This window comes from Emydura macquarii, unplaced genomic scaffold, assembly GCF_026122565.2.
Source record: "Emydura macquarii macquarii isolate MOO-44397 ecotype Brisbane River unplaced genomic scaffold, CSIRO-AGI_Emac_v2 contig_450, whole genome shotgun sequence".
NCBI classification, from domain to species: domain Eukaryota; kingdom Metazoa; phylum Chordata; order Testudines; family Chelidae; genus Emydura; species Emydura macquarii.
This window is the reverse complement of record NW_027130587.1, coordinates 1,376,714-1,399,366: the sequence shown is the minus strand read 5'-3', so window position 1 is coordinate 1,399,366 and position 22,653 is coordinate 1,376,714. Positions and strand designations below refer to the sequence as shown.

The window sequence follows — 22,653 nt, the reverse complement described above, 5'->3', positions numbered from 1 at the left end:
ATTAGCAGAGCAGATGGGGGGCAAGGGAGGATCCTGACATCCAGGCCCACAAGAATATCCATGAGGAAGGTGAGTTCCTGGGCGTATTTACCGCCTCGGGACATGGGTTCTGCAGCACCAGGACTGTTGTATTATCTCTGCTCCTCTCACTGGCGCCCTGGGGCCACACTCTTCTCATAGTGCCACACGTGGGACCCGCTGGTCTCCCCATAACGTGCCCACTGGTCCCGAGCCATGGGTAGCTCCCTGAGGGGGGCTCCCAGCTGGTGGTGAGGGGCTCAGAGGGGACACGCGCCCAGCAACGTGGCACGGGGATGCAGACCCACACTGGTTTTACTCTAGCTCAGGGGGGTGACGCCGGGAGGGGGGCTAGCCCATCGTGCAGTCCATGCTGCTGTGCCCTCACTACTCATTGCCCACGCTGGCTAGACGGACGCTAACGTGGCATGCAGCCTCTGCAACGATCCCCCCTTCACCTGCTGCGCCCACACCCCCAGCGAGGAAGCCCATAGGAGCAAGTTCCCGTAACCAGAGCGCCCTGGAAGAGCCAGAGGGACTGAGCTGCCCTGCACTGTGTCATCACTGGGTCCAGGGTGCAGGGGGATCCGCTCACGCTCTGCTGGGAGCAGAGCAGAGCTCCTTGCAGGCCCCGGGCTGCTTTGGGCACACAGCTTTGCTCCCAAACTGCTGCAAAATGCTGACTTCACCATGGAGACTGGGAGCTGGTTCAAAGAATCATAGACTTGAAGGGACCTCAGGAGGTATCTAGTCCAACCCCTGCTCAGAGCAGGACTAACCTCAGCTATATCATCCCAGCCAGGGCTTTGTCAAGACGCAGCTTAAAAACCTCCAAAGATGGAGATTCCACCACCTCTCTAGGTAACCCATCCCAGTGCTTCACCACCCTCCTAGGGAAAAACTTTTTCCTAATGTCCAACCTAGACCTCCCCAACTGCAACGTGAGACCATTGCTCCTTGTTCTGTCATCTGCCACCACCGAGAACAGCCTAGCCCCATCCTCCCTGGAACCCCCTTTCAGGTAGTTAAAGGCTGCTATCAAATCCCCCCTCATTCTTCTCTTCTGCAGTCCAAACAAGCCCAGTTCCCTCAGCCTCTCCTCATAAGTCCTGTGCTCCAGCCCCCTAATCATTTTTGTTGCCCTCCGCTGGACTCTCTCCAACTTGTCCACATCCTTTTTGTAGTGGGGGGCCCAAAACTGGACACAATACTCTAAATGCGGCCTCACCAAGGCCGAATAGAGGGGAATCATCACTTCCCTCGATCTGCTGGGCTCCTACTAATGCAGCCCAATATACTGCTAGCCTTCTTGGCAACCAGGGCACACTGCTGACTCATATCCAGCTTCTTGTCCACTCTAACCCCCAGGTCCTTTCTGCAGAACTGCTGCCTAGCTCGTCGGTCCCCAGTCTGTAACTGCGGGGGCGCAGGCTGGGACCTCGGCCATGGCCGCTGCATTGCACCTGTCCCTGCAGCACTGGGGCTGCTCTGGGGCCCAACTTTGCAGGAACCTTGAGGGAAAAATGTGTGAAACTCGGCCCTGTGCGGAGAGCGGGAGGGGCTCTGCAGACAGCCCGGCCCAGGCAGCTCTGGACAGAGAGGCTGCACACATTCAACACAAAGGAAACAGCCCCGTGGCTGGGCCTGACTCAGTCAGACGGCAGGGAAGCACGGCCTGCAGTCACGGGAGGGCAAGGCTGGGTTGACAGGAGCCTTTCCAAGGGAGGAAGCCGAGTCCGAGCCAGGGAGGCGTGGGGAGGGCAGCTGCCAGAAGCTCTGGTGCGGATCAGCCTTTATTTCCTGGCGGTGGCTGGAGGGCAAGCGCGGCGAGGGTCCATAGTAAGGCGCACTGCAGCAGCTTAAGGTGACAGGTGCGTTGTTGGTACTGAGTAGCATGGCTGGGCTTTGATGTAAACATTGCTGGTGCGAGGGGGGGCAGGCGCTGGAGGAGAGCGGGGTGGCTAGTGCGTGTCCTTCATCTGTCTCTGGATCTTCTGCAGCATCTCCTGCATCCGCCACAACTGAAATGGGAGAAAGGCACGTGACGGCCAGCTCCCCGCGCTCTGCTGCCGCAAGAGGTGTCCTGGCAGTGCCAGCTGGGACTGCAGCGCCGTGAGCTTCCCCTCAGCAGTGCCAGCTGGGACTGCAGCGCCGTGAGCTTCCCCTCAGCAGTGCCAGCTGGGACTGCAGCGCCCTGAGCTCAGCAGTGCCCCTGGCAGCAGTGCCAGCTGGGACTGCAGCGCCGTGAGCTTCCCCTCAGCAGTGCCAGCTGGGACACAGCCGTATGCCTTGGGCTGGCGGACCAGCCGCAGTAGGAGTTCCAGCACGGACGACTCGCCCTCTGGCACCCCAGGGTCTGATTCTCCCCGCCTCACGCCCTGCGGGCTCTTTTAACCCTGTGCCCAGGGAGCGGCTGCCCAATCCCAATGTCCCAACTCCCACGAGCGCCGGGGGCCCGGCCGGGGGAGGATCAGGCCCAGCATGGCTGGGCAAAGCTGGGGGAATACAGAGAAACAGGTTTCTCCTGGGAACTCCAGCCGCCGGACTGGAACTAGAGCAGTGCAGTGAGGGAGGAGGGGCTGGGGGAGGCAGGAGTCCAGGCCAGGTCTGGCATTAGCTAAGATCTGGGAAAGGGGAGCATGTCCCTGGAATTCGCAATGGGGGCAGGAGGGGGCGCACCAGTGCCACTGAGGGCAGGGAAATGGGATGGTTAGAATCACGGACAGAGAAAAGTCTAACTTGAAAGGATGCAGCTGATTCCTCTGGGGGAAAATAACCCACAGCCCAACTGTGCAGGCGGGAGGCCCAGGGGAGGCAGTAATGCCTGCAGGAGCCCAAAGGGCAGCGGGCAGCTTTGCACTGCTGAGGGAGCTGCGGGGGAGTGACAGTGTGCAAAGCAGGGAGGGTGGGGGGCCCTGCTGCAGGCTTTGCTGTCACCCGTGCCGCCATGGGGAGCGGGGGGGGGGGGGGAGCAGAGCAATGCATGCTGGGAGCGAGAGAGAGTGCTGCTCTCAGTTCTCGCCAGAGCCCCCAACACATGGGGGTGGCTACGGTGCAGCCCCTGGGAGGAGAGACAGTCCCTGCCCCGGCACTCACCTCTTCGTCCTTCTCCCGAATGAGTTTCTCCGTCTCGGAGTCCGGTACTGCTGGGATAACGGGGATGGGGAAATCTGTCCCGCTTTCCCGCGTCAGTTTGCTAAGAGGCAAAAGAGGAAGAAACACATGGGTGGTTAGCGCGGCCCTCGGTGCGCCAGGAGAGACCAGGCCAGCCGGGCAGGATGCGCATGGGAACGGGGGACGAGAACCAACCGTGATCTAGTGGGAAGAAGCCAAGGCTGCCTGGCGCACACCTCAGAGCAAGGCATGAGGGCAGTGGAGCTGCGGGAGGCTGTGCCCCACATCCCGCACCTTCCCGGCTCCCCGGAGGCCACGTGCTCGTCCCACTGAGACTGTGCAGCAGCGGCACCAGCACCAGGGGAAGCTGGGTGGGGCCTGAGGCTGCTGTTCCCTGCACCTCATATCAGTGTCAGCGTTTCACCCCCAGCATGCCCCACAGGGGGCGGATAATGGAGCCTCAGGCCACGGCTTCGAAGGCTCCTGAGAGTCGCTCTGGTATCTCGGCCTGCCCGCAGTCACACACCGCCGGGCCTGTCTGCTCGGGGGAGAGCGCGGGGCCAGGGCAGCCCACACACTTGCTCACCCTCGTGCCTCACGGTGAAGGGGAAGCGAGCAGGTCCTGCCCCCTCCCGCAGACTCCCTGCCCCCACACGGAGTGCACAGGGGACGTCCCGTCACATGGGGAGAGGTCCAGGGTAGGGTCTTGCTGGAGAATGGCAGATCAGAGACAATCAGAGTCCAGCCTTCTAAGAGGAAACCCACCGAGGGGTGGATTTACCGCGGAGCCGACAGAGCCAGGGGCTGTGGAGTGACGGAACGGGCCAAAGTGCCGAATTCCCCCCAGATGGGGCTCACACGCCACACCCGAGCAACTCCGTTTGCCACTCGAAGGCTGGCCGACAGAGCCGTCCTTGGAGACAGGGGTGCCCATTGCTAGAACCCCAGCCCCCCCCATGTGGTGACAGGCGCACTGTGTCCGTGTGTCCTGGGGCTTCTTTCCAGTAAGCCAAGCCCTGACAAAGCGCGCGCGCACGCACGCACGCGCGCACGCACGCACGCACACACACACACACGAGGGATTGGCACTGTGCCCATCCCCTCGGTATCTGAGTGCCTTCCCGAGGGGCATTCTGTGACCTGACTGGCCGCCGTGCAGTGCTGTTTCAGTTGGCGAAGGCAGGGTGAGCCAGCGCACCCCCAGCTTGGAGCAGGAAGGGGCGAGGTCTGCAGAGGTTCTCGGTTCCTGTGGAAGTGAGTTTCACAGTCCTGGCCCAGCCCCTGGGAAAACTCTGTCCCCAACCCATGCCGCCGGCCGCCTGTGCTGCTGGGACCGAGCATTTGCAGACAGGGCTGCGGTGTGCTGGCGCCGTGCTCCGCTCTTGCCGCTGAGGGGATGGCTCAGGCGGGGGGCTGATGCGCCGCACCATTTGGATGCATGAAGACGTTACATCCCCACCCGAGGACCCAGGCCCAGGCATTTGCCACACACTCTCTCTCTCGTCCTCGGGGACGTCTCTGCGGTCACACCCAGCTACCCGAGAGGATGCTGCTGGCAAGTCGTAGGGCTGCGGTGCTCAGAAACGGTGCAGCTGGAGGCTTCCGCCACTGGCAGCCTGTCCACGCCACTGCAGCCCCTCTCCTCGCTGCTAGCTGTGCAGCCGTTTATCTCCGGGTCAGGCAGCAGCTAGCCGGTGACGCCCCAGGTGCCATGGCCTTCAGCCCTGGTCAACAGGGCAGCTCGTCCTAATTTGCCTGCTGTGTTTCCGGCAGGGATCAGGCGTCTCACACCCACAGTAAGACTCAACAGCATTCAGGGAAATTCCACCAGAGCACGAGCACCACTTTGTGGGACATCCAGGGCTGTGAGAATGTCTCACACGGTGTCCCAACCACCCACTGGGCCTTGCGTGTCTCTGGGCATTAGGAGTGACGGATGTCCTGTGGCGTACTCCCAGGGGAGCGCACACCGGACTCCCCATGTCATTCTGCAGCCAGAACACGCCCATCAGCAGACAGGGCTCCTCTCCTGTACAGGCAGCTGTGGCGCTTTTGGTGGGGCAGGTACCCTAGTGAGGCCCTTCCCCTCCCTCAGTGGTCAGTGTCCTCTCTCAGCTGCTGGCCGACATCGGGACCCATCGCCATACACTGTCACAGCTGGGAGACTCGGACACTCAGTTGGTAGAAGGATAAGAGCTGCTGTGGAAAGAAGCCCAGCTCAATGGGGAGGGCACAGGACAAGTAGAATACAAGACCAGCGTGGGGGCAAGTGTTAAGACAGGAGCCCGCCCTGCCACGTGAGTGGCTCACCAGGATAGCACCAAACTCACTGCCAGACAGACAGCGATCACACAGCAAGCGCTCGCTCCAGGACCTGCTCGATTCCATACTCGGATGCAAAATTTCAAAAGACAACGTTTCTTTAGGAGAAAACTCAAGTCATACAAAACCTGGCTGGATGTGGACGGCCACGCACTTCCTGTGGGCAAGGGGCCATTTCACAGAAACTGTGACAAGTGAAATTCCTGAGAGACAGGAGAGTCTGGAACAAAACAATGGTGATTCTCTCATTACACCAGACACAGCTCCAGGGAGCAACTGCTCCAGCTGAGCTCCGGGACTAGGTGCGTGAGAATCAACCCCGTGCAGAGGGTTAGCACACGGTCTGCGCGCTGCTTCCCTTCCTCCTCAGCTCTTAGCATGGGGCTCACGTGCCACATCAACAGTGCCGGTGCCCGGCAAGCTGCAGACAAAACGGCAGCGTGTGCGCAGAGCAGCAGGAGAGCGTACCCAGCTCTGAGACACTAGCGGGCTGGCCACCCATTGCTTGGGAGGGTGGGTCAATCCCAGGGAGGAGACTCAACTGGCAGCTGTAACGACCCGCTCTCGGCAATGGATCTAAGCTGGTCTCTTCACGTGCGGGGTTTTGCCGCTTCCCGCTGGAGAAGGAGGAGAACTCTCCACCTCGAGGCTGCTGCGGCGACCGCTCTCTGGACTGAGCCTGCATTGCTCGGCCTCGGATGACACCAGGCCGCGCCTGTCTCCCGGGGACGCCAGCAGCAGGGGAGCTGCTGTGGCTCTGCGCAGCACTGGACTGTCCTGGCGCCTGCCCTCATGCTGGTTCGCATCCGGCCTTTGGGGGAGTGCTGCAGATCGTGGCCCCGCCGGGGTGGATCTCCAGACGTGCTCAGCGCTGGCTCTGCTCCAACTGATGTCAGGATGAGTTTTGCCGCTGAGCTCACCGGGCGCAGAACATGGCCACAGCTGAGCACTCACCAAACTCCCAGCCCAGGGGTTCTGTTGTTAGTTATTATCTGAAGCGTGGTCACACCCAAGGGTCCCAGCCGGCCAAGGCCCCACTGTACTGTTGCTGTGCAGACCCAGAACACAGACAGTGAGCTGACAATCCTGTAATGGATTTATCCGATGGTTTGTCTCTATCAAACGCCGCCTCAGCTGCTTATAAATATTTCATCCTGCTTCCCCTCGCTTTCTCCTCTGCTGGATCCTTGGGGTTACCTGGCCCTGGCTTGTGCTGGCCTCCCGCCTCATGCCCACAGGGAGCTGGGGATTAGAATCTGATCCTGAATGAAGGAGAGATGCTTGGTGTCTAGCCAGATCCTACAGTGGATACAAAAGTTGTCAGCAGAAACCCTGGGCCCAACAGGAGAGACGGAGCGAGAGGGGGATCCAAGGAACATTAACGGGCAGAAAGCACTCTGCCACAGCACAGCAGACAGTCTGCAGCCAACAACCGATTGGGGAATACTTCCCCTTGGGCTGCCGGCTGTGCATGGGCCGTTTGCTAGGAATGTTCACGCTCTGTGGTGTGGGCAAAATAAAGCCCCTCTTGCCCCTTGTGCCACCCCATAGCCTTCACTGGGGCGGCACAGGGCATGAGGGAAAGCTCTTGGAAGCTAGAGAGGTCATGTGATATTTTGTGTGTGGCCTGATTTATGTAACTAGTCACCCCCCCGTGGGCTGTGAACGTCACAGTTCTAGTGACTATTCACACACTGGAAGGAACCATTCCCTTGGTGAGCATCTGTGCTCGGACATCTCAGTTCGGAGAGGCAGAAAGGCTATTTTCCTACCCACCTTTGGAACCCTGCCCGAGAGCAGTGGAGCGAAAGATGTGGTGGAGCCTTGGTTGTGGAGGCTGCAGTAAAGAGAGAAACTGCCTCCTTGCCTTTCACAATCACGCTGCACTTCCCCAGAGGTGAAGGTTGTAAGGCTAGCAGCTGGTTTCCAATCACATTCTACGGAGTAGCATATTTTCAACACTATCCTGGACCTTGTGACCCTTCAGGTGCAGATCCTGGAGAGAGCCCAGCTCCCCCAGGGCACTCAGCCCCGCTTCTGATGGTCAGAGGAGAGTCTGACGTAATGGCAGTGCGGGGGCAGCTGGGTCTGCAGGAAGCTGTTCCTGTAGGGCTCGGCAAGACTTGAACACACACCGGCAGGGCTACCAGGCAAACAACATCCCCACGTGGCCACCCCGTAACGTGGCTGCTCCCTGCACCCACCACCTGCAGAGGTGCCACACTGTGGGACGTTCTGCCTCACGTGATCCGACTGACTGCTGTCTTGGTGATCCCTGATTGGCTCCTTGAACCTATATAAATCCATGGGGCGTACCAGGAACAGTCCAGGCAAAACCTGGATCCCTGGCTCGCCACCACGTCCGCCCTGCTTCTCTGTTCCTGAACATCTGGTACTGACCTCGGCTCTGACTTGGATTCTGGATCTCGATCGACCCCTGGAGCCCCAACACAGACCTCGATACCTGGTATTGACCCTTGGTCCAATTCCTGACTCTGTCCCTGACCCTCACTCAGCTTGACTGCTGACTGGCTCCAACTCTGACACTGGCTCTGACCCCACTCAGCACCAGACTCTCAAGCTGTTGCCACTAATCCTGCCTACCTCCTCCCAGGATCCTGACAGTTTGCGTGGACCCCCCATAACCCGTGGAGAAGGCCAGCCCCGTGGGGCCATGCAGGCAGCAGGCCACCCCTTACCCGGCATGCCCCAAAAGCCACTAGACATTCCTGAATGGGTTTACACCCCCAGGAGGAACTTCCCACACTGAGAAGACAAGTGGCGCAGCTCTCCTCTGAGAGTCAGGCTCTGTGGGTGCAGATCACCCAGCTACATGACAAAAACACCATGCGACGGGCCCCACTGGTGCAATGCACCACCAAGGACCAGCTACTGCAAGATCAGACCGCCCCAGTGTGGGACGAGAACACTGTGTGTTCCAAGTACATGGTGCAGCCGCTGCCTCAGATCCCAGACTGATGATCCCCGTCTCACAGCACTTCAGCAGAGACTAAACCAATGTTGGCTGCTGTTCCTGCTCCAGCCTGGTTCTACCCCACTGACCAGGCCAAAGTAGGACTCATAACTAATCTCCTGTCAGGGGAGGCGCTGGATTGGGCTTCGTCTCTACTAGAATGACAGAACCTGACACTGTCAAACTGGGACACTTTCCTCCAGGCCTTCTCCTCTATTTTCAATTACACCTATTACGCTTGGCTGGCTGAAGCAGCCCTGCAAAAACTACAGCAAGGGCAGGGACCACCTGTGTCCTCGGCGGCTCCTCTCCGATACAGAGTGGAACGAGGTGGCCCAGCTCTACCAATTCCGGAGAGGATTACGCAAAGAGACCAAAGATGAGCTAGCTCACGTGGAAACCCCAACCAACATAGATGACTTGGTTGACCTCACCATATGCACTGACAACAGTTTGCACAAACGGAGTGAAGAAAGGAAGGGGGCTGCGCTGCCTCCCAGCTGATGGTCCCAAGTACCCATCTCCAGTCTTGTCCCAGAACCTAAGGAAACTGGTGTAGCCCATCATCACGTGACCCCAGAGGAGAGGGAGCACCACCAAGCTGCGGCTTATATTTTGACTGTGGAGAACCCGGCCATGCCCTCACCAGCTGTCCCTTGCAGGCTCTCGCACAGAAAAAGTCAGGAACGACCAAACACAGGTCCAGCGATGCGTGCTGGCCTGAGCAGGCCCTGGGGTTTACATCTCACTGGCTGCCCACTTCTTACCAAAACATGTCCAAGGCACAGCAAGCCATCACAGTACCTGCATATCCAGGTTTTCCTGCATATCCCAGGGAAGCCCCAAACAAATTCCCCACAGCGGGCACTCGTGGACTCCAGGGCTATGGGCACTTTTATAGATGCCAATACGGCACAAGATTTGGGCATCCTGCTGTAGCAAAAAATGGCCCCCAACCTCGTAGAGACTGTAGATGACTCACACCCTGTCCTCAGGCCCGGTAACTCTGGAAACTGTGCCCCTGGAAGTTGTTATCCATGACTGTCAAGAAATCCTACAGTTCATAACGATCCGCTTGCCCCATTTCCCCAAATTCTCAGCATCTTATGGCTAGCCACTCATGACTTGCATGTACTTTGGCATGAGCAGAAAGTCAGTTTCTGCTCTTAATTCTGTCAGCAAGTTTGTCTGAGTGCACCAACAGATGTATCTTGGCTTCAAGATGCACCCCTGCAGCCCAAATCCAGGTCACCCCCCAAGATGCCCTCAGGCCCAGGCTATGGCCCAGCTGGGACCACCATCAGAGCTGACTCCTGCTCTTCCTGCTATGCTGTGACTATGTGGCTGTTTTTGAGGAAAAGATGAGCACAGATGTCCTACCACTGCATTGTGACCATGATTGTCCAATTGAGCTGCAACCTGGGGCCAAGATACCTTTTATCATCTGTGCCATGTTGGAGCTAAAGATGGCTACCCTATGATCCTGTGTCCAGGAGAATTTAGCCAAGGGTATTATCCATCCCTCCACCTCCCCTTCTGGGGCCCCAGTTCTTTTTGTGCACAGATTAGTAGGAGCTCAACCAGGTAACTATTAGAAACCGGTATCCTCTCCCACACATTCTGGAATTGTAGGACCGTGTGTGATCAGCCCAGATGTTTATCAAACTCAACCTCTGAGGAGCCTACAACCTGGTGTGAATCCATGCAGGGAATTAGTGGAAAACAGCCTTTTGAACCTGATATGGCTGCTACAAATGCCATTTGGTTTTACAAACGTTCCAGCAACATTCCAGCACTTTGTAAAGAAGGTATTTTGTGACATCCTAGACCAATATGTTTTAGTCTATCTTGACCATATGTTTGTCTTCTTGGAGAGCCGAGAGCAACACATTCAATGTGTCTGATCAGTCCTGGATTGATTCTGCTGACATAGTCTACATGCACAGTTCCTTCAACCAGCACTCCATGGAATTCTTGGTTACATCTTGTCCACTGAGGACCTCTGAATGGATCCTGGGAAGGTGGACGCTGTTCAGACTTGGGTGGTTCCTCAGAACATCGGAGCTGCAATGCTTCCTGGGTTTGCTAATTTTTATATGCACTTCATTCCTGGATTCTCAGACTGAATAGCCCCATTGACAGTGCTTCTCTGCAAACACAGCTCCTTCACCTGGTCTTCAGAGGCTCAACAGATGTTCAATCAACTCAAGATGGCCTTCACCAGGGCACCTGATCCATCTCAACCACACATGAGCCTTTGTCTTTGAGACCGATACATCTAATGAAGCAATCGGGGCAATATTTTCCCAAAGATATGGGCACCCAACAGCAATTGCACCCGTTTACCTATTACTCCCAGAAACTCACTCCGGCAGAATAAAATTAAGAGATTTTAAATAAGGAGCTTCCAGCAATCAAGGCCACCTTTGACAAATGGTGCCACTGCCTCCAAGGTGCCTGATACAGATTTACCAGGATAATAAAAACTCAGAATATCTCTGCACGGCAAAGGCACTCAACCAAAGACAGCTTTGATGGATCCTATTCTTCACAGGCTTTGATTTTACCAGCACTTATCACCCAGCCCAAAGCAGCTGACGTCCAATCTCGAAAAGGGGAATACCCTCCTAACCAAGATCACTCCTGCAACGAGCTGACATGCATCCTGAAGCCCTGTAATTTCCTGGATACTGCCACTCTCCAAGATTTCCTGTTCCTAATCCATTCAGCTACGAAGGAGGAGCTCCTTCCCAGGGACCTTGAGCCAGTAAGTACGGGGCAACACCAGGTGCAGGATGGCTTGCTCTACATCAAGGGCTGTTTGTACAGTCCACCAGGACACCACCAATGGAAGATGCTGCTGCTCTGCCACAATGCTCCACTACCCATCCCTCTGGCTGCCTCAAGACCTACTGCTTGGGCACAAGCTCCTTCTGGTATCCCTGGATGTGTGCAACAGTGCACTCCTCCACCGACTGGATCCAGCTGATCCACAAGATCCAGGAGGAACTTAAAACATATCTTGAAAATACACAGGATGACAAGTGGTACACTGACCCCTGGTGTCAGGAAGGCCCAACATTTGCTGTGGGACAAAAGGTATGGAACAAACACCTCTGCAGACTGGCCCTGCTGCAAACTGGACCATCAGTACCTTGACCCAGATCAACCTTGAGACTGTTTGGCTCTGATTACCCAGATCCTTCAGGGTACACCCAGCATTTCATGTGTCTCTATTAAAAAGTCAAACCTCCACGACCCCTTTGTGCATCAAACACAGCTACCTCTCCACCAGTGCACATCCAAGGTCATGATGAACATGTGATCCACAAAATACTGGATTCTAAAATGAAAAATGGCTCCCGCTGGTATCTCATTGACTGGGAAGGCTATGGCCCTGAGGAGCAATCCTGGGAGGAAGCGTCCTAGGTCCATGCACCCAACCTCATGGCAGCCTTCCATGCAGCCCACCCAGACAAACCTGGCCCAGCAGGAAGCACCCATAGAGGGTGGGAGGTGATATAAAGCTCGGTGGGACTCGAAGTTGGGCCTGCAGGGCACCAGGCAACCAAAATCCCCACCCGGAAGCAGCCGTATCCTGGCTGCTCCCTGCGACCCGCAGAGTGATCCGACTGGCAGCTGTCCTGGCGATTCCTGATCGGCTCCTTGATCCTATATAAGCCCATCGAGCATACCAGGAAGTGTCTAGGCAACAAAGTGGATCCTGGCTCGCTGCCACGACCCCCTTGCTTCTCGGTTCCTGAACTTCTGGTATTGACCTTGGCTTGGACTTGGATTCTGAGACCCAATCGACCCCTGGAGCCCCAACACAGACCCTGATACCTAGTATTGACCCTTGGCCTGATTCCTGTCTCCTTCTCTGACCTTTGGCTTGACTCGACATGGACACTGGGTCTGACGCCTGACTTCTGTTCCTGGCTCACAAGTTCCTGCCTCTACTCGTGCCTATTTCCACCCAGGATCCTGACAGCGCCTTCCAGTAATCCAACTGGAAGGCAATTTATGGTACCATCATATGTTACTGAATCAGGCTTTGGTCACATGGAGACCCAAACAGGGGTCCCTTACTGAATCTGGGAATTCCTTGTGCTGCATGAACTGCTCAAGGTGAACAAGAAGAGATGGTTGCAGCCATGTTTGTTTCCAGACTTGAAAGGAATTTTGGCTGCTTCTGTTCATGCTCACCCCACAATTCTCTTCAGTTCTTCAGAGGAGCCAACGAAGCAGCAAAGGTCTGTATGTGTCTGTGGTATCCACCTCCCATATCCAAACAATATTATGTCTCCTTCAGATTTTGGGGAGGGAATTGGGGTTGGAATGACTGTGTAGTTTTGACCTTGTTGGCACCTGCATCCAATTGTAGATGTATTTGCTTCTGGCAGAAGAGACTCTTTAGCTTTGAGAGAACTTCATGTGTCCCAAGAGTTGCTATTCTGAGAAACAAGGAAGACAGCTACAGAGATTAAACAATTCCCTCTTTTACGAAGCGGAAGGTTTGTGGTTCATGCACAGCACTTTAGGTCAGGAGACCTGGCTTTTATTCCTGGTTGGGCAACAGATGCATTTCGTGACTTTGGACAAATCACTTTAGCTCTCTGCATCTCAGTGGCCAGTGTTGTGTTTGTGTAGTCTGCAAGATCCAAGAATGGAGGATGCTGTACTGAGCAAGGACAACTATTATAGTGCCAGGGCCTCTACTGGACGGGATGGACACAACTCCATTGACTACAACCGAGTTGTGACAATTTACACCTGTTGAGGATATGGCCCAAAATACGAATACATCACCACGTGCACATACTGTCACTGACACTTCTAGGACACAAAAGCAAACACTAAATTAGTACAGTCCTTGTGGAAGGACAGAGGCCGGCTTCTCCCTGATCAGAACATTTTGTGCATTAAGCAGTGTCCTGTTGTTCATGCCATGGAAGCCTGCCCAGAAACCACTGATCCCTCCCTTTTACACACAAGAAACACAGGTGCCACCTGCAGAGACAGGGATGGTTCACCAGAGTCACCACTGTTTTACTGCCCCACGGCCTTCCCAAGTGACTGACAAGGCTGTATTTTCCCCACAGGCAGATCTCAGCAATGGTCTATATAGGATGCATCAGTCCAGGCTGAGGACTTCAAACAGGAGGCCCTGACTTCTTATGGCCTGGACACTAAGTGAGACGCTAGGATCAGAAGCTTATCATCACATCTGGGATATCATACAGGGTTGGTAACATGGTCTATTCTGACTCCCAGGGGTTTGGGCAGAGTTTGTTTGCCAAATACACATTAGCTGCATTCACTTGTTTTAACAGGCTGGACTCCTCTTCCACACCATAACAGAGGCTCAAATTAAACATATGCCCCAAATTAAAAAACATAGTAAGAGGACCAAGAAAGTGTCACCATAGCTAAACGGCAAAGTAAAAAGTGGTTAGAAGCAAAAAGGCATCCTTAAAAATTGGAAATTAAATCCTACTGAGGAAATAGAAAGGAGCATGAACTCTGGCAAGTCAAGCGTAAAAGTATAATTTAGGTAGAGTCAACACAGCTTTTGTAAAGGGAAATCATGCCTCACCAATCTGTTAGAAGTTTTTGAGGGGGTCAACAAATGTGGACAAGGGTGATTCAGTGGATACAGTGTACTTGGAATTTCAGAAAACCTTTGACAAGGTCCCTCACCAAAAGCTCTTAAGGAAAGTAAGCAGTCATGGGATAAAAGGAAAGGTCTTCTCCTGGATCAGTAACTGGTTAAAAAATAGGAAACAAAGGGTAGGAATAAATGTTCAGGTCTCAGAATGGAGGGAGGTAAATAGTGGGGTTCCCCTAGGGTCTGTCTGTACTGGGACCAGTGCTGTTCAACATATTCATCAATCATCTGGAAAAAGGGGTAAACAGTGAGATGGCAAAATTTGAAGAGGATACAAAACTACTCAATATAGTTAAGTCCAAAGCAGACTGCGAAGAATTACTAAGAGATCTCACAAAACTGGGTGACTGGGCAACAAAATGTTAGATGAAATTCAATGTTGATAAATGCAAAGTAATGGCCATTGCAAAACATAATCCCAACTATATGTATAAAATGATGGGGTTTAAATTAGCTGTTACCACTCAAGAAAGATCTTGGACACATTGTGGATAGTTCTCTGAAAACATCCACTCAATGTGCAGCAGCAGTCAAAAAAGCTAACAGAACATTGGGAATCATTAGGAAAGGGATAGATAATAAGACAGAAAAATATCAAAATGTCACTATATACATTCATGGTATGGCCACGTCTTGAATATTGTGTACAGTTCTGGTCATCCCATCTCAAAAAAGATCTATTAGAATTGGAAAAGGTACAGATCACTGCAACAAAAATGATTAAGGGTATGGAACAGCTTCCGTATGAGAAGAAATTAAAAGACAGGAATTTTTCAGCTTGGAAAAGAGGTAACTGAGGTGGGGACATGGTAGAGGTCTATAACATCAAAACTGGTGTGCAGAAAATGAATGAAGAAGTGTTATTTACCCTTTCACATAACACAAGAACCTGGCGTCACCCAATTAAATGAATAGGCAGTAGTTTTAAAACAAACAAAACAAAGTATTTCTTCTCACAACGCACAGTCAGTCTGTGGAACTCCTTGCGGGGATGTTGTGATGGCCAAAACGATAATGGGGTTCAAAAAAGAACTAGATAAATTCATGGAGGATTGGTCCATCAATGGTTATTAGCCAAGATGGTCAGGGATGCAGCCCCATGCTCTGAAGTGTCCCTAGCTTCTGTTTGCCAGACGCTGGGAGTGGATAACAGGGGATGGATCGCTCGATGATTGTCTGTTCTGTTCATTCCCTCTGAAGCACCCGGCATTGGCCACTGGCAGAAGACACGTTACTGGGCTAGATGGACCATTGGTCTGACCCAGGATGGCCGCTCTTACTCATGGGAAGGGGTAGTAACAATAAACATGTCCAAGAGGAACCCTGTAGGATCTAGGATGCTTCTCGGTCTTAGGGCTTTCTACAACACCTCTCAGAACTGCATCTGAGCGCTACACAAGTACAGTAGGCCTCCCTGATGGACTTCAGGGAGTCTTTTGCCCCTCCCCCTTCTCTGGTTATGGTCTGAAGGCCAGACATGGTGATGAAGGCTTAGCCAGGTGCGAATGGAAATGTGGTACCGAGATAGGCACGTGCCATGTCCCACCACAGAGGTTCTCTCTCTCCAAAGCTACCACTAGCTGGACAAAGGCGTTGTCCTTGCTCGGGAATGAGGACTGAGTAATAAGTTCCTTGATTGCTCAAGAATGTGTGCAAGAGAGAGCGCACCTCCGATCCAGTCCGGTCACTACACGAGGCCGGGTGCACCCCACCAACCGCTGGAGGGGAAGGTGGCTGCTCATGTTCAGTTTGCTGTAACTGGGTGGAGAAGGAACTTGTCCCTCATCAGTCTAGTGATAACTGGTACTTCCAGCGGGGCCGTTTCCGGCAGCCAGACTGTTTACTCGGAGCTACTGACGCTCCATCCCTGTGATCTGAGAGCCGCAGCCCTTCACCACCTGAGCCCTGGGGCCGACACGCTTGAAACAGCCCCTCTTGCCTCACAGTTTGAGCGTGTCCTACGACTGTCCGATATGGGAGGGCTCCATCTGTGCGGACAAACTAAAATCCTTGCTGGCCTCCTGCTGTTGGATTCCCTCAAAGCAGCAGCTCACTCTTGTAATCCTGGAACGAAAGGCCTATGAATGTTGGCTCAGATTCTCAAGTCTATTAGGCGCCTAACTCCCATGGATTTCAAGGGCCGTTAGTGGATTAATTCCCATTGAAATCAGTTAGGCACCTGACAATCTCGGAGGGTCTGAGCCACTGTGACTCCATTCTAATCAGTTTTGGTCTCTGACCATCAGGCTTCGCTGTACTCTGCCTGTAAGCACAGAACTGTGCATGGCCACGACGTCCTGCTCTGCCAGTTGTCAAAAGGCTGCAAATTGGCCCCCAGCTCAGTAAAGCAGGAGCAGCCCAGAGCCCTGTCAGCTGAGGCTGATCCCGAGAGAGGCTGCAGTGCTGGGTTCAGTGGGGTACGTGCCTGTATCTGTCTTTGGAGGAGCGATCAGAGTCTCTTTGCCACTGCTCAGTCCCCTCCTGCTGAGGGCTGTGGTCCTCCTCAATTCCTCCTGTGTCCACCTGGCCCAGACACATGCCTCTGGCTGAGCCGAGCACGGGGTGGGACTGGGGGGAGGGAGATGGAAGGCAGTGGAGAATCGGGCCCAATAACCCATATCTGGGTAACTTCAGGGGTCCAGGAAAGAGCTGGCTGAGGGGAAATCAAGCGAAAATATTGTAAGGTGCAGTTCTGCTCTGAGGAGTGCTGACAGAACCAGCCAAAGGGACTGCCGCCCCGGGACGTGCTCCCAGGCGCTGCTCGCTTGAAGGGCTGCACTAGAAGGAACGCCTTCCCAGCAGAAATCTTTTGTGGTTGTGCTAAGAACCCTGAGGGCAGGAACTGCCTTCAGATGGAAGACACCCTGAATTATATTTTAATAGACGTGTTATCTGGGCTCGGTTCTGAGGCATCTTACTTCTGTTTAATTCATTCTCTTACCCAGGAAGAATTTCTGTCCCTGTGCATTTGGCACTAATTTAGTAAACGTATTGATTAAACTTTGGCTTTTGACAAAAAAACAAACAAAACTGGTCACTGAGCCCCATTCACAAGGCCAGCCCGTCAGACGTGTACGCGCCCGCTGGCGATTGCGAGGGCCGCCGTGGTTGATGATGATGCCCAAGAAAGAAAGAGCCCAGCTTGACTCTCAGATCCCAGGCAGAGTTTGCAGAGCTACCGGTTTGAAAAGAGAGACTGTCACTAGCAACTGAGCCCGGCTGGAATGGAAATCATCGGGGCACAACAAAGCATGGGCCTAGCGTGCCATGTGACATGCTCACTTTCCAGGGCAGACACGGACGGGACCGAGACAGCATTTGATACAACAAAATACTTTATACAAACCAATGCAGGTAATGCAGACACATGGGCTGGCTGTGGTCTATGACAGGAGGTCAGAGCAACACATCAAAGCACGGCCGTGAACCAATGTGAGGAAAGGGACCAGGAGAGAGTCCAGGGCTCCAGAAAGCCACAGCAGCTCCCATCCTGCGGGTGTCATCTGATGCCGAGTGGTCAGCGGGGTCAGTCCACAGAGCAGTCGCTGCAGCACAGTCCCAAGGCGGAGGACTCTCTCCTTCTTCCCCAGGGGGATGCCGCAAAGCAACGTACACGAAGAGACGAGCTTATATTCATCGCCATGAACGAGCCGTTAGAACTGCCAGTTTAGCCTCCTACCCGAGTGTCACCCCCCGAGCCATGGGCAGTCAGCGTCTTCCGGACCGACCTGCCCTCTGCTGTGCTGGTGTAACCCAAGAGGGGCTCTGCTGAAGCCACTGGTGTTACAGCAGGAGGAGAGGGGCCAGGGCCACAGCTGGTGTAAACTGTGGCCGTTCCTCTGATTGCAGCACGGGTACGGGGCTTTTCCCCAGCAGAGGTTCTGGCCCTACAGCTCAGTGCATGCGTAGGGAACAGCAGAGATGTGGGCAGAGGGCCTGGTTCTCCCCTGCCCTGAGCCCAGGGTCACCACGTACACCTGGGCACAACGTTGTGACGAGAAGAGAAGCCTCCCGCGCTTGCTCACCAGAGTTTCTCCACAGGCGCTCTCCCTCCCGCCCAGAGACCGGAGCTCCCAGCCCTGGGCTGGCCAGGGAGCTGCCCCGGGGTTTCAGTGAGGCCACGTTGTGCCAGCTACACCACAGGGCTGTACATCCCGCCCAGGCACTGGGGGACTTGCTGCCAGCGCAGCGCTAACTGTCCCGGCGCCAGGGGCAGCCTGGGGAGAAGGAGCTGCTGGGGTGGGGAGTGGCACGGGTGGGATGCTCTAGCTATCGCCTGGCTACTGCAAGGCCCATCTGGGTTTGGAAGACAGCAGGGACGCTCGAACCAGGCCCCAGCAGCCACAGAAGTAGGTGCTTCAGGACCCCCTTGTGCCCTCCGGGGCTCTGCACGGCTCAGGATGAACTTGGCCCATGGTTTGTCGGCACAGCTCCCGCCATCGCGGCACGGTGTGCAGGGAGGGGCAGCCCTGCTGACCGCACACCGGCATCATGCCATGCTCCTTCCCCAGCAGCCAGGCCTAGCCTGGGGCTGAGTCCCCAACGTGGCGTCTCCCAAGGAAGAGGCTGTCAGGGAGAGATGGTCGCCTCTAGCTGCAGGGACGCCCCTATGGCCAGTCCCAGGCCAGCAGCAAACCCTGACCGGCCTCTCCCGAGCCAATCCCTGGCCGCACGGCACCATGGCTCTGCTCCCCAGCGTCCTCGCACAGAGCACGAGGTGACAGCCCGGCCTGGGGACCCACAGCCTTTCCCGCCGGTGACTGCCAACGTTTTCAGCGGGTTGGGGCATCTGTGCTTGGCTCCGTCCTGCTGCTGGGTGAAGGGGTGAAGCTGTGCTCTGCCGGGGACTGGGGCACCCTCAGCAGTCGCTTGTGCTGCTGGTGTGGCTGCTAGCAAACGCCACAGGGACCGACCCAACAAACAACTCCCCCCACCACATGCCGGACACAGCAGCTCCTGCCCTCCCACATCCACGGCTGGCATGGCCAGGTCCATGTGCTGACAGGGAGTAATCCAGCTCCTCCCCCTAGGTATACCCCCCCCCCGGTACCCTGCCAGCCCTGTGCCCACTCCCCCGTACTTGCGGTTCCTCTCCTTCACCACCATGCGGGTCATGCTCTGGATGCACTGGGCCCGGTAGTTCTCGTAGTGGGTCTCTCGCGTCACGTCCTTGAGGTCCTGCATGTGGGTCCTCACCAGCATGGTGCGGAGCTTCACGAAGTCGCAGTGCGCCGGGTTCTCCACTGCAGGAGACGGGCCTGGGTGAGACAGGGGCTGGGCGGGCAGATCTCGGCGCCACGCCGGCTCCCGGCCCACCCAGCACAGCAGGGCCTTCCCAGGGTGGGTGGGGGGAGCTGAGGGCCGGGAGAACACTGCGCCCCCTCAGCACCCCCAGCTAGGACAGGAATGAGATCGCCAGCCATGGCCCTCCCTGCTGAGACCGGCAACACTCCCTGCCTGTGAGTGTCAGTGTGGGGAGCCCACAAGGGCACGGAGAAGGGCGTGTGATCCCTGGCCTGCAGGAGAAATTGGACGTGGACATTCAGGGGCAGGCCAGGCCCAGACTTACCTTCCACGATGCCCCAAGGATACAGTCGCCCCCGGACTCGCCTTCCTTTGGCCTCCACAACCGTGTTGCTGCCGATCACAGCGAAAGGGATGCTCTCCTGGAACAGAACCACGGGGGTCATCTCTGGCCACGTCCACAACCTTCCCCCTCGCTGGCGCGCTGAGACCCAAGGTTCCGTCTGCACCGGAGCAGGAGGGGTCATTCCCCCCAGGCACACATCTCCCTGCCTTAGCTGGATTGCAGCCGTGGCGTAGCTGTGTCGGGAAAAGGCTGGCTCCCCTGAGAATAAGCCCACCAGGTTTCCTAGGCACGTCCTCGGATGGCGAGCCTGTCCCACCGCCGTGGCGATGCTGCTATTTTTAGCAGGCTAGCTCTGATCAGCTAGCATGGGTGTGTCCAGCCGTGGTGGAAGTTACACCGCCAGCTCCCGTGCAGGTGAGCCGTGGTGGGAGTTACACCGCCAGCTCCCGTGCAGGTGTACCATCTGTCTATTTGCTCCTCAGCCCTGCTAACAAGCCTGGTTAATGCACTCAGGGGCTCTCACTAGCTACCACGTAGCACAAAGTTACCCAGACTACAACAGGGAGGACACACTGTCTGAACCCTGCTAAATCCAGTTCCGGCTTGGGAGTGCAAGTAGCTTTCCACTGCTGGTGCTCATTCCCCTGGAGATCAGTGCTCTGGGAAGGAGCGGGGACAGAGGGGAGTGAAGTGGAGCAATGAGAGAGGAGATGGACTGGAAGAGAGACGCAGGCTGCAAAGAATGACATAGGACCAGGTACGTCACCACGGAACAGGAGCCGGAGCAGGGCCTGAGTCTGGGCAGAGCAGCTCATCTCTCAGCCCAGCAGCAGCGCAGAGCAGGGGCTGGACATGTGACAACAGTCACTGCAATTTCTGCCAATGGGTCCGGGAAATGGCATCTCACTGGCCCCCTGGTTCTTTCTGTATGCACATCACTCAGCAGCCTGCCTCCTGTCATCTCAGCAGCCAGCAGCAATCACAGGCAGAGTCCCCTACTCGCCCAGAGACGCAGTTGGGTGGATGCTCCTCTTTCTGTGCCATATGACAGCGTGTGACGCCAGGTCCACATCTGCTCCAGGCCCCGCATGCCATGCTACAGGCCAGGGCAGCTCAGTAACTCCTGCTTGGCCACAGCCCTGGTTCTGTGCCCGGCCCCCCGAGCTCAGCACGAAGGCACTGCGCTCACTGCCCGTGACGGCGGCACCGCTGGCTGCTCCCCCTCGGGCTGGCTCAGGCAGGCTGCTTGCCGAGGCGAGACCAGAAGCTGTGGGCCCTGCAGGCGCTGGCCTTCCTCTCCGGGAAGCCTCCTTCCATGAAGCTCTTGGTCTCATCTGGAGAAGCTGGACATGGCTACGGTAACCTGCCGCTCTGCCGTCTGGCTCCTTGCCAGCCGGTACTGAACCACCATGCCACGGGGCAGCGGGTGCAATACTGTCCTGGCCGCTAGGTGGCACTGTGACACAGGCTTGCCACGCCGCTCTCCTCCCGCTCCACTACCCAGTGTGACAAGGACCGCGTCCTGTGGCTCCCAGTGGAAACAGAGTTGGCCCCAGGGGCGGCGTGGGACGTGACCCCTGCAGCACCCCCACTGGGTGTCTTCCCAGGTGCCCTCCCCGCCAGCGGTTCGGCTGCACCCGGTCACGCGGAACCCTGGCAGGATGCCGGGAGACGCCTTTGCAGGCGTGATCCTGCCTGTGCTGGACGCAGAGGCAGTTTTGCCGCCGACGCCAGCGGCTGCAGGATCAGGCTGGGGCTGCTTTACTGAGATGAAGGGAAATGATGGGCCTGGGCCCCCGGCAAAGGAGCCGTGAACTCGGCAGAAGCGCTCAGCAACGTGTGTCCAGCTCCCCGCACTGCCGGCAGCGACTGGCAGCCAAGCCCCTGTTATCGCTCACCGGCTATAGCCTTTCCTGCAGGTTTCTTTTGAAGGACTGTTGTCAAAGGCTCCTGTCTCCGAAACCACTGACCTGGCCCCTCTGCCCGGGCACTGGCCGAGTTGCTTTAATTCTTTGGTACACGTTTCCTCGTTCCTTTTATCTGCCGCTGGTCGCTCTTCCTCCAGATCCCGGGCTGGCTCTGAATACGCACTGGTCTGGTTGCTTCCCCCGCACGCTGCCTTTCCAGGGTGTCAGATCTCTGAGCAGCCCCTCCTGAAGCCACACGAGCTGATTCGTGCTCTTCGCCTTTTTCCTTGCCTGTTGCACCTTAACTCTACGTTCTTTGGGGCTCACCCACCCTTCTCCCACGCCCGTGGATTTTAACCCTCCCTCCCATTGCTCCTTCCTCACTAGATTCGGTGATTTTGCAGCACTGGTTAATGACAGGTGCTGCGGTGTTCTGCAGCCCCACTTCTTACTGCATGCCACTCGTGGACCTTGGGAGGTCCAGTTCCATTATCCTCCTGTTCTGGGCCAGGGCCTCCCGCCCAGTAAGCAGAGGATCCAGGAGGGCTTCCCTTCTGCTGGGCTATAAAGCTGCCCTTCTCTGAATGTAGAAGCCCTGGGGCTGAGGCACGTCTGGCTGCATTTGTCACCCTAGCTGTACCTGGGGCTTAGCAGGTGACCCTAAGCCTCATGGAGTGTGACAGCGCAGCCTAGTGGCCGCTCTCGTCCGCTCACCTTCAGAGCCTGATCCTGCAGCTTGAAATCCTCATCTTCATCCGAGTCGCAGTCAGGGAACTGGTAGATCCGGATCCCGTAATGCTCGATTTCCTCTCGAATCTGAACAAAGAAACAAGCTCTGTGACTGACGGCGCGGCTCTCCCATGCAGCCCTGACTAACGGCACCCAGGCTTTAAGGGCAGGCCCGTGGCTGTGTTCCCGGCAGACAGGACTACGTTATGCTCCCCTACATGCAGGCTCCTGTCTGGTCTTCCAGCTCGCGTTAAACAGCAGAATCCAGGAAGCCCCTTTCCTGTCCTCTCCGTTCCTGGGATACCACGGGGGGCTCTCGCGTACTCTGAGG

General features: G+C 56.0%; 1 protein-coding gene across 1 annotated transcript in view; it reads right to left on the bottom strand.

The window, feature by feature from the left end:
- Nucleotides 1–1,530: 1,530 nt before the first annotated feature.
- Nucleotides 1,531–22,653, bottom strand: part of SEPTIN4 (septin 4) — a 47,400-nt gene continuing 26,277 nt past the window's right edge. Inside the window, exons 8-12 of the mRNA XM_067537735.1 lie at nt 22,308–22,409; nt 19,666–19,762; nt 19,177–19,339; nt 3,115–3,214; nt 1,531–2,039 (exon numbers count right to left, since the gene is read on the bottom strand). Coding sequence (XP_067393836.1) covers nt 1,980–2,039; nt 3,115–3,214; nt 19,177–19,339; nt 19,666–19,762; nt 22,308–22,409 — 522 coding nt within the window. The 3' untranslated portion in view covers nt 1,531–1,979. The remainder of the gene's footprint in view (nt 2,040–3,114; nt 3,215–19,176; nt 19,340–19,665; nt 19,763–22,307; nt 22,410–22,653) is intronic.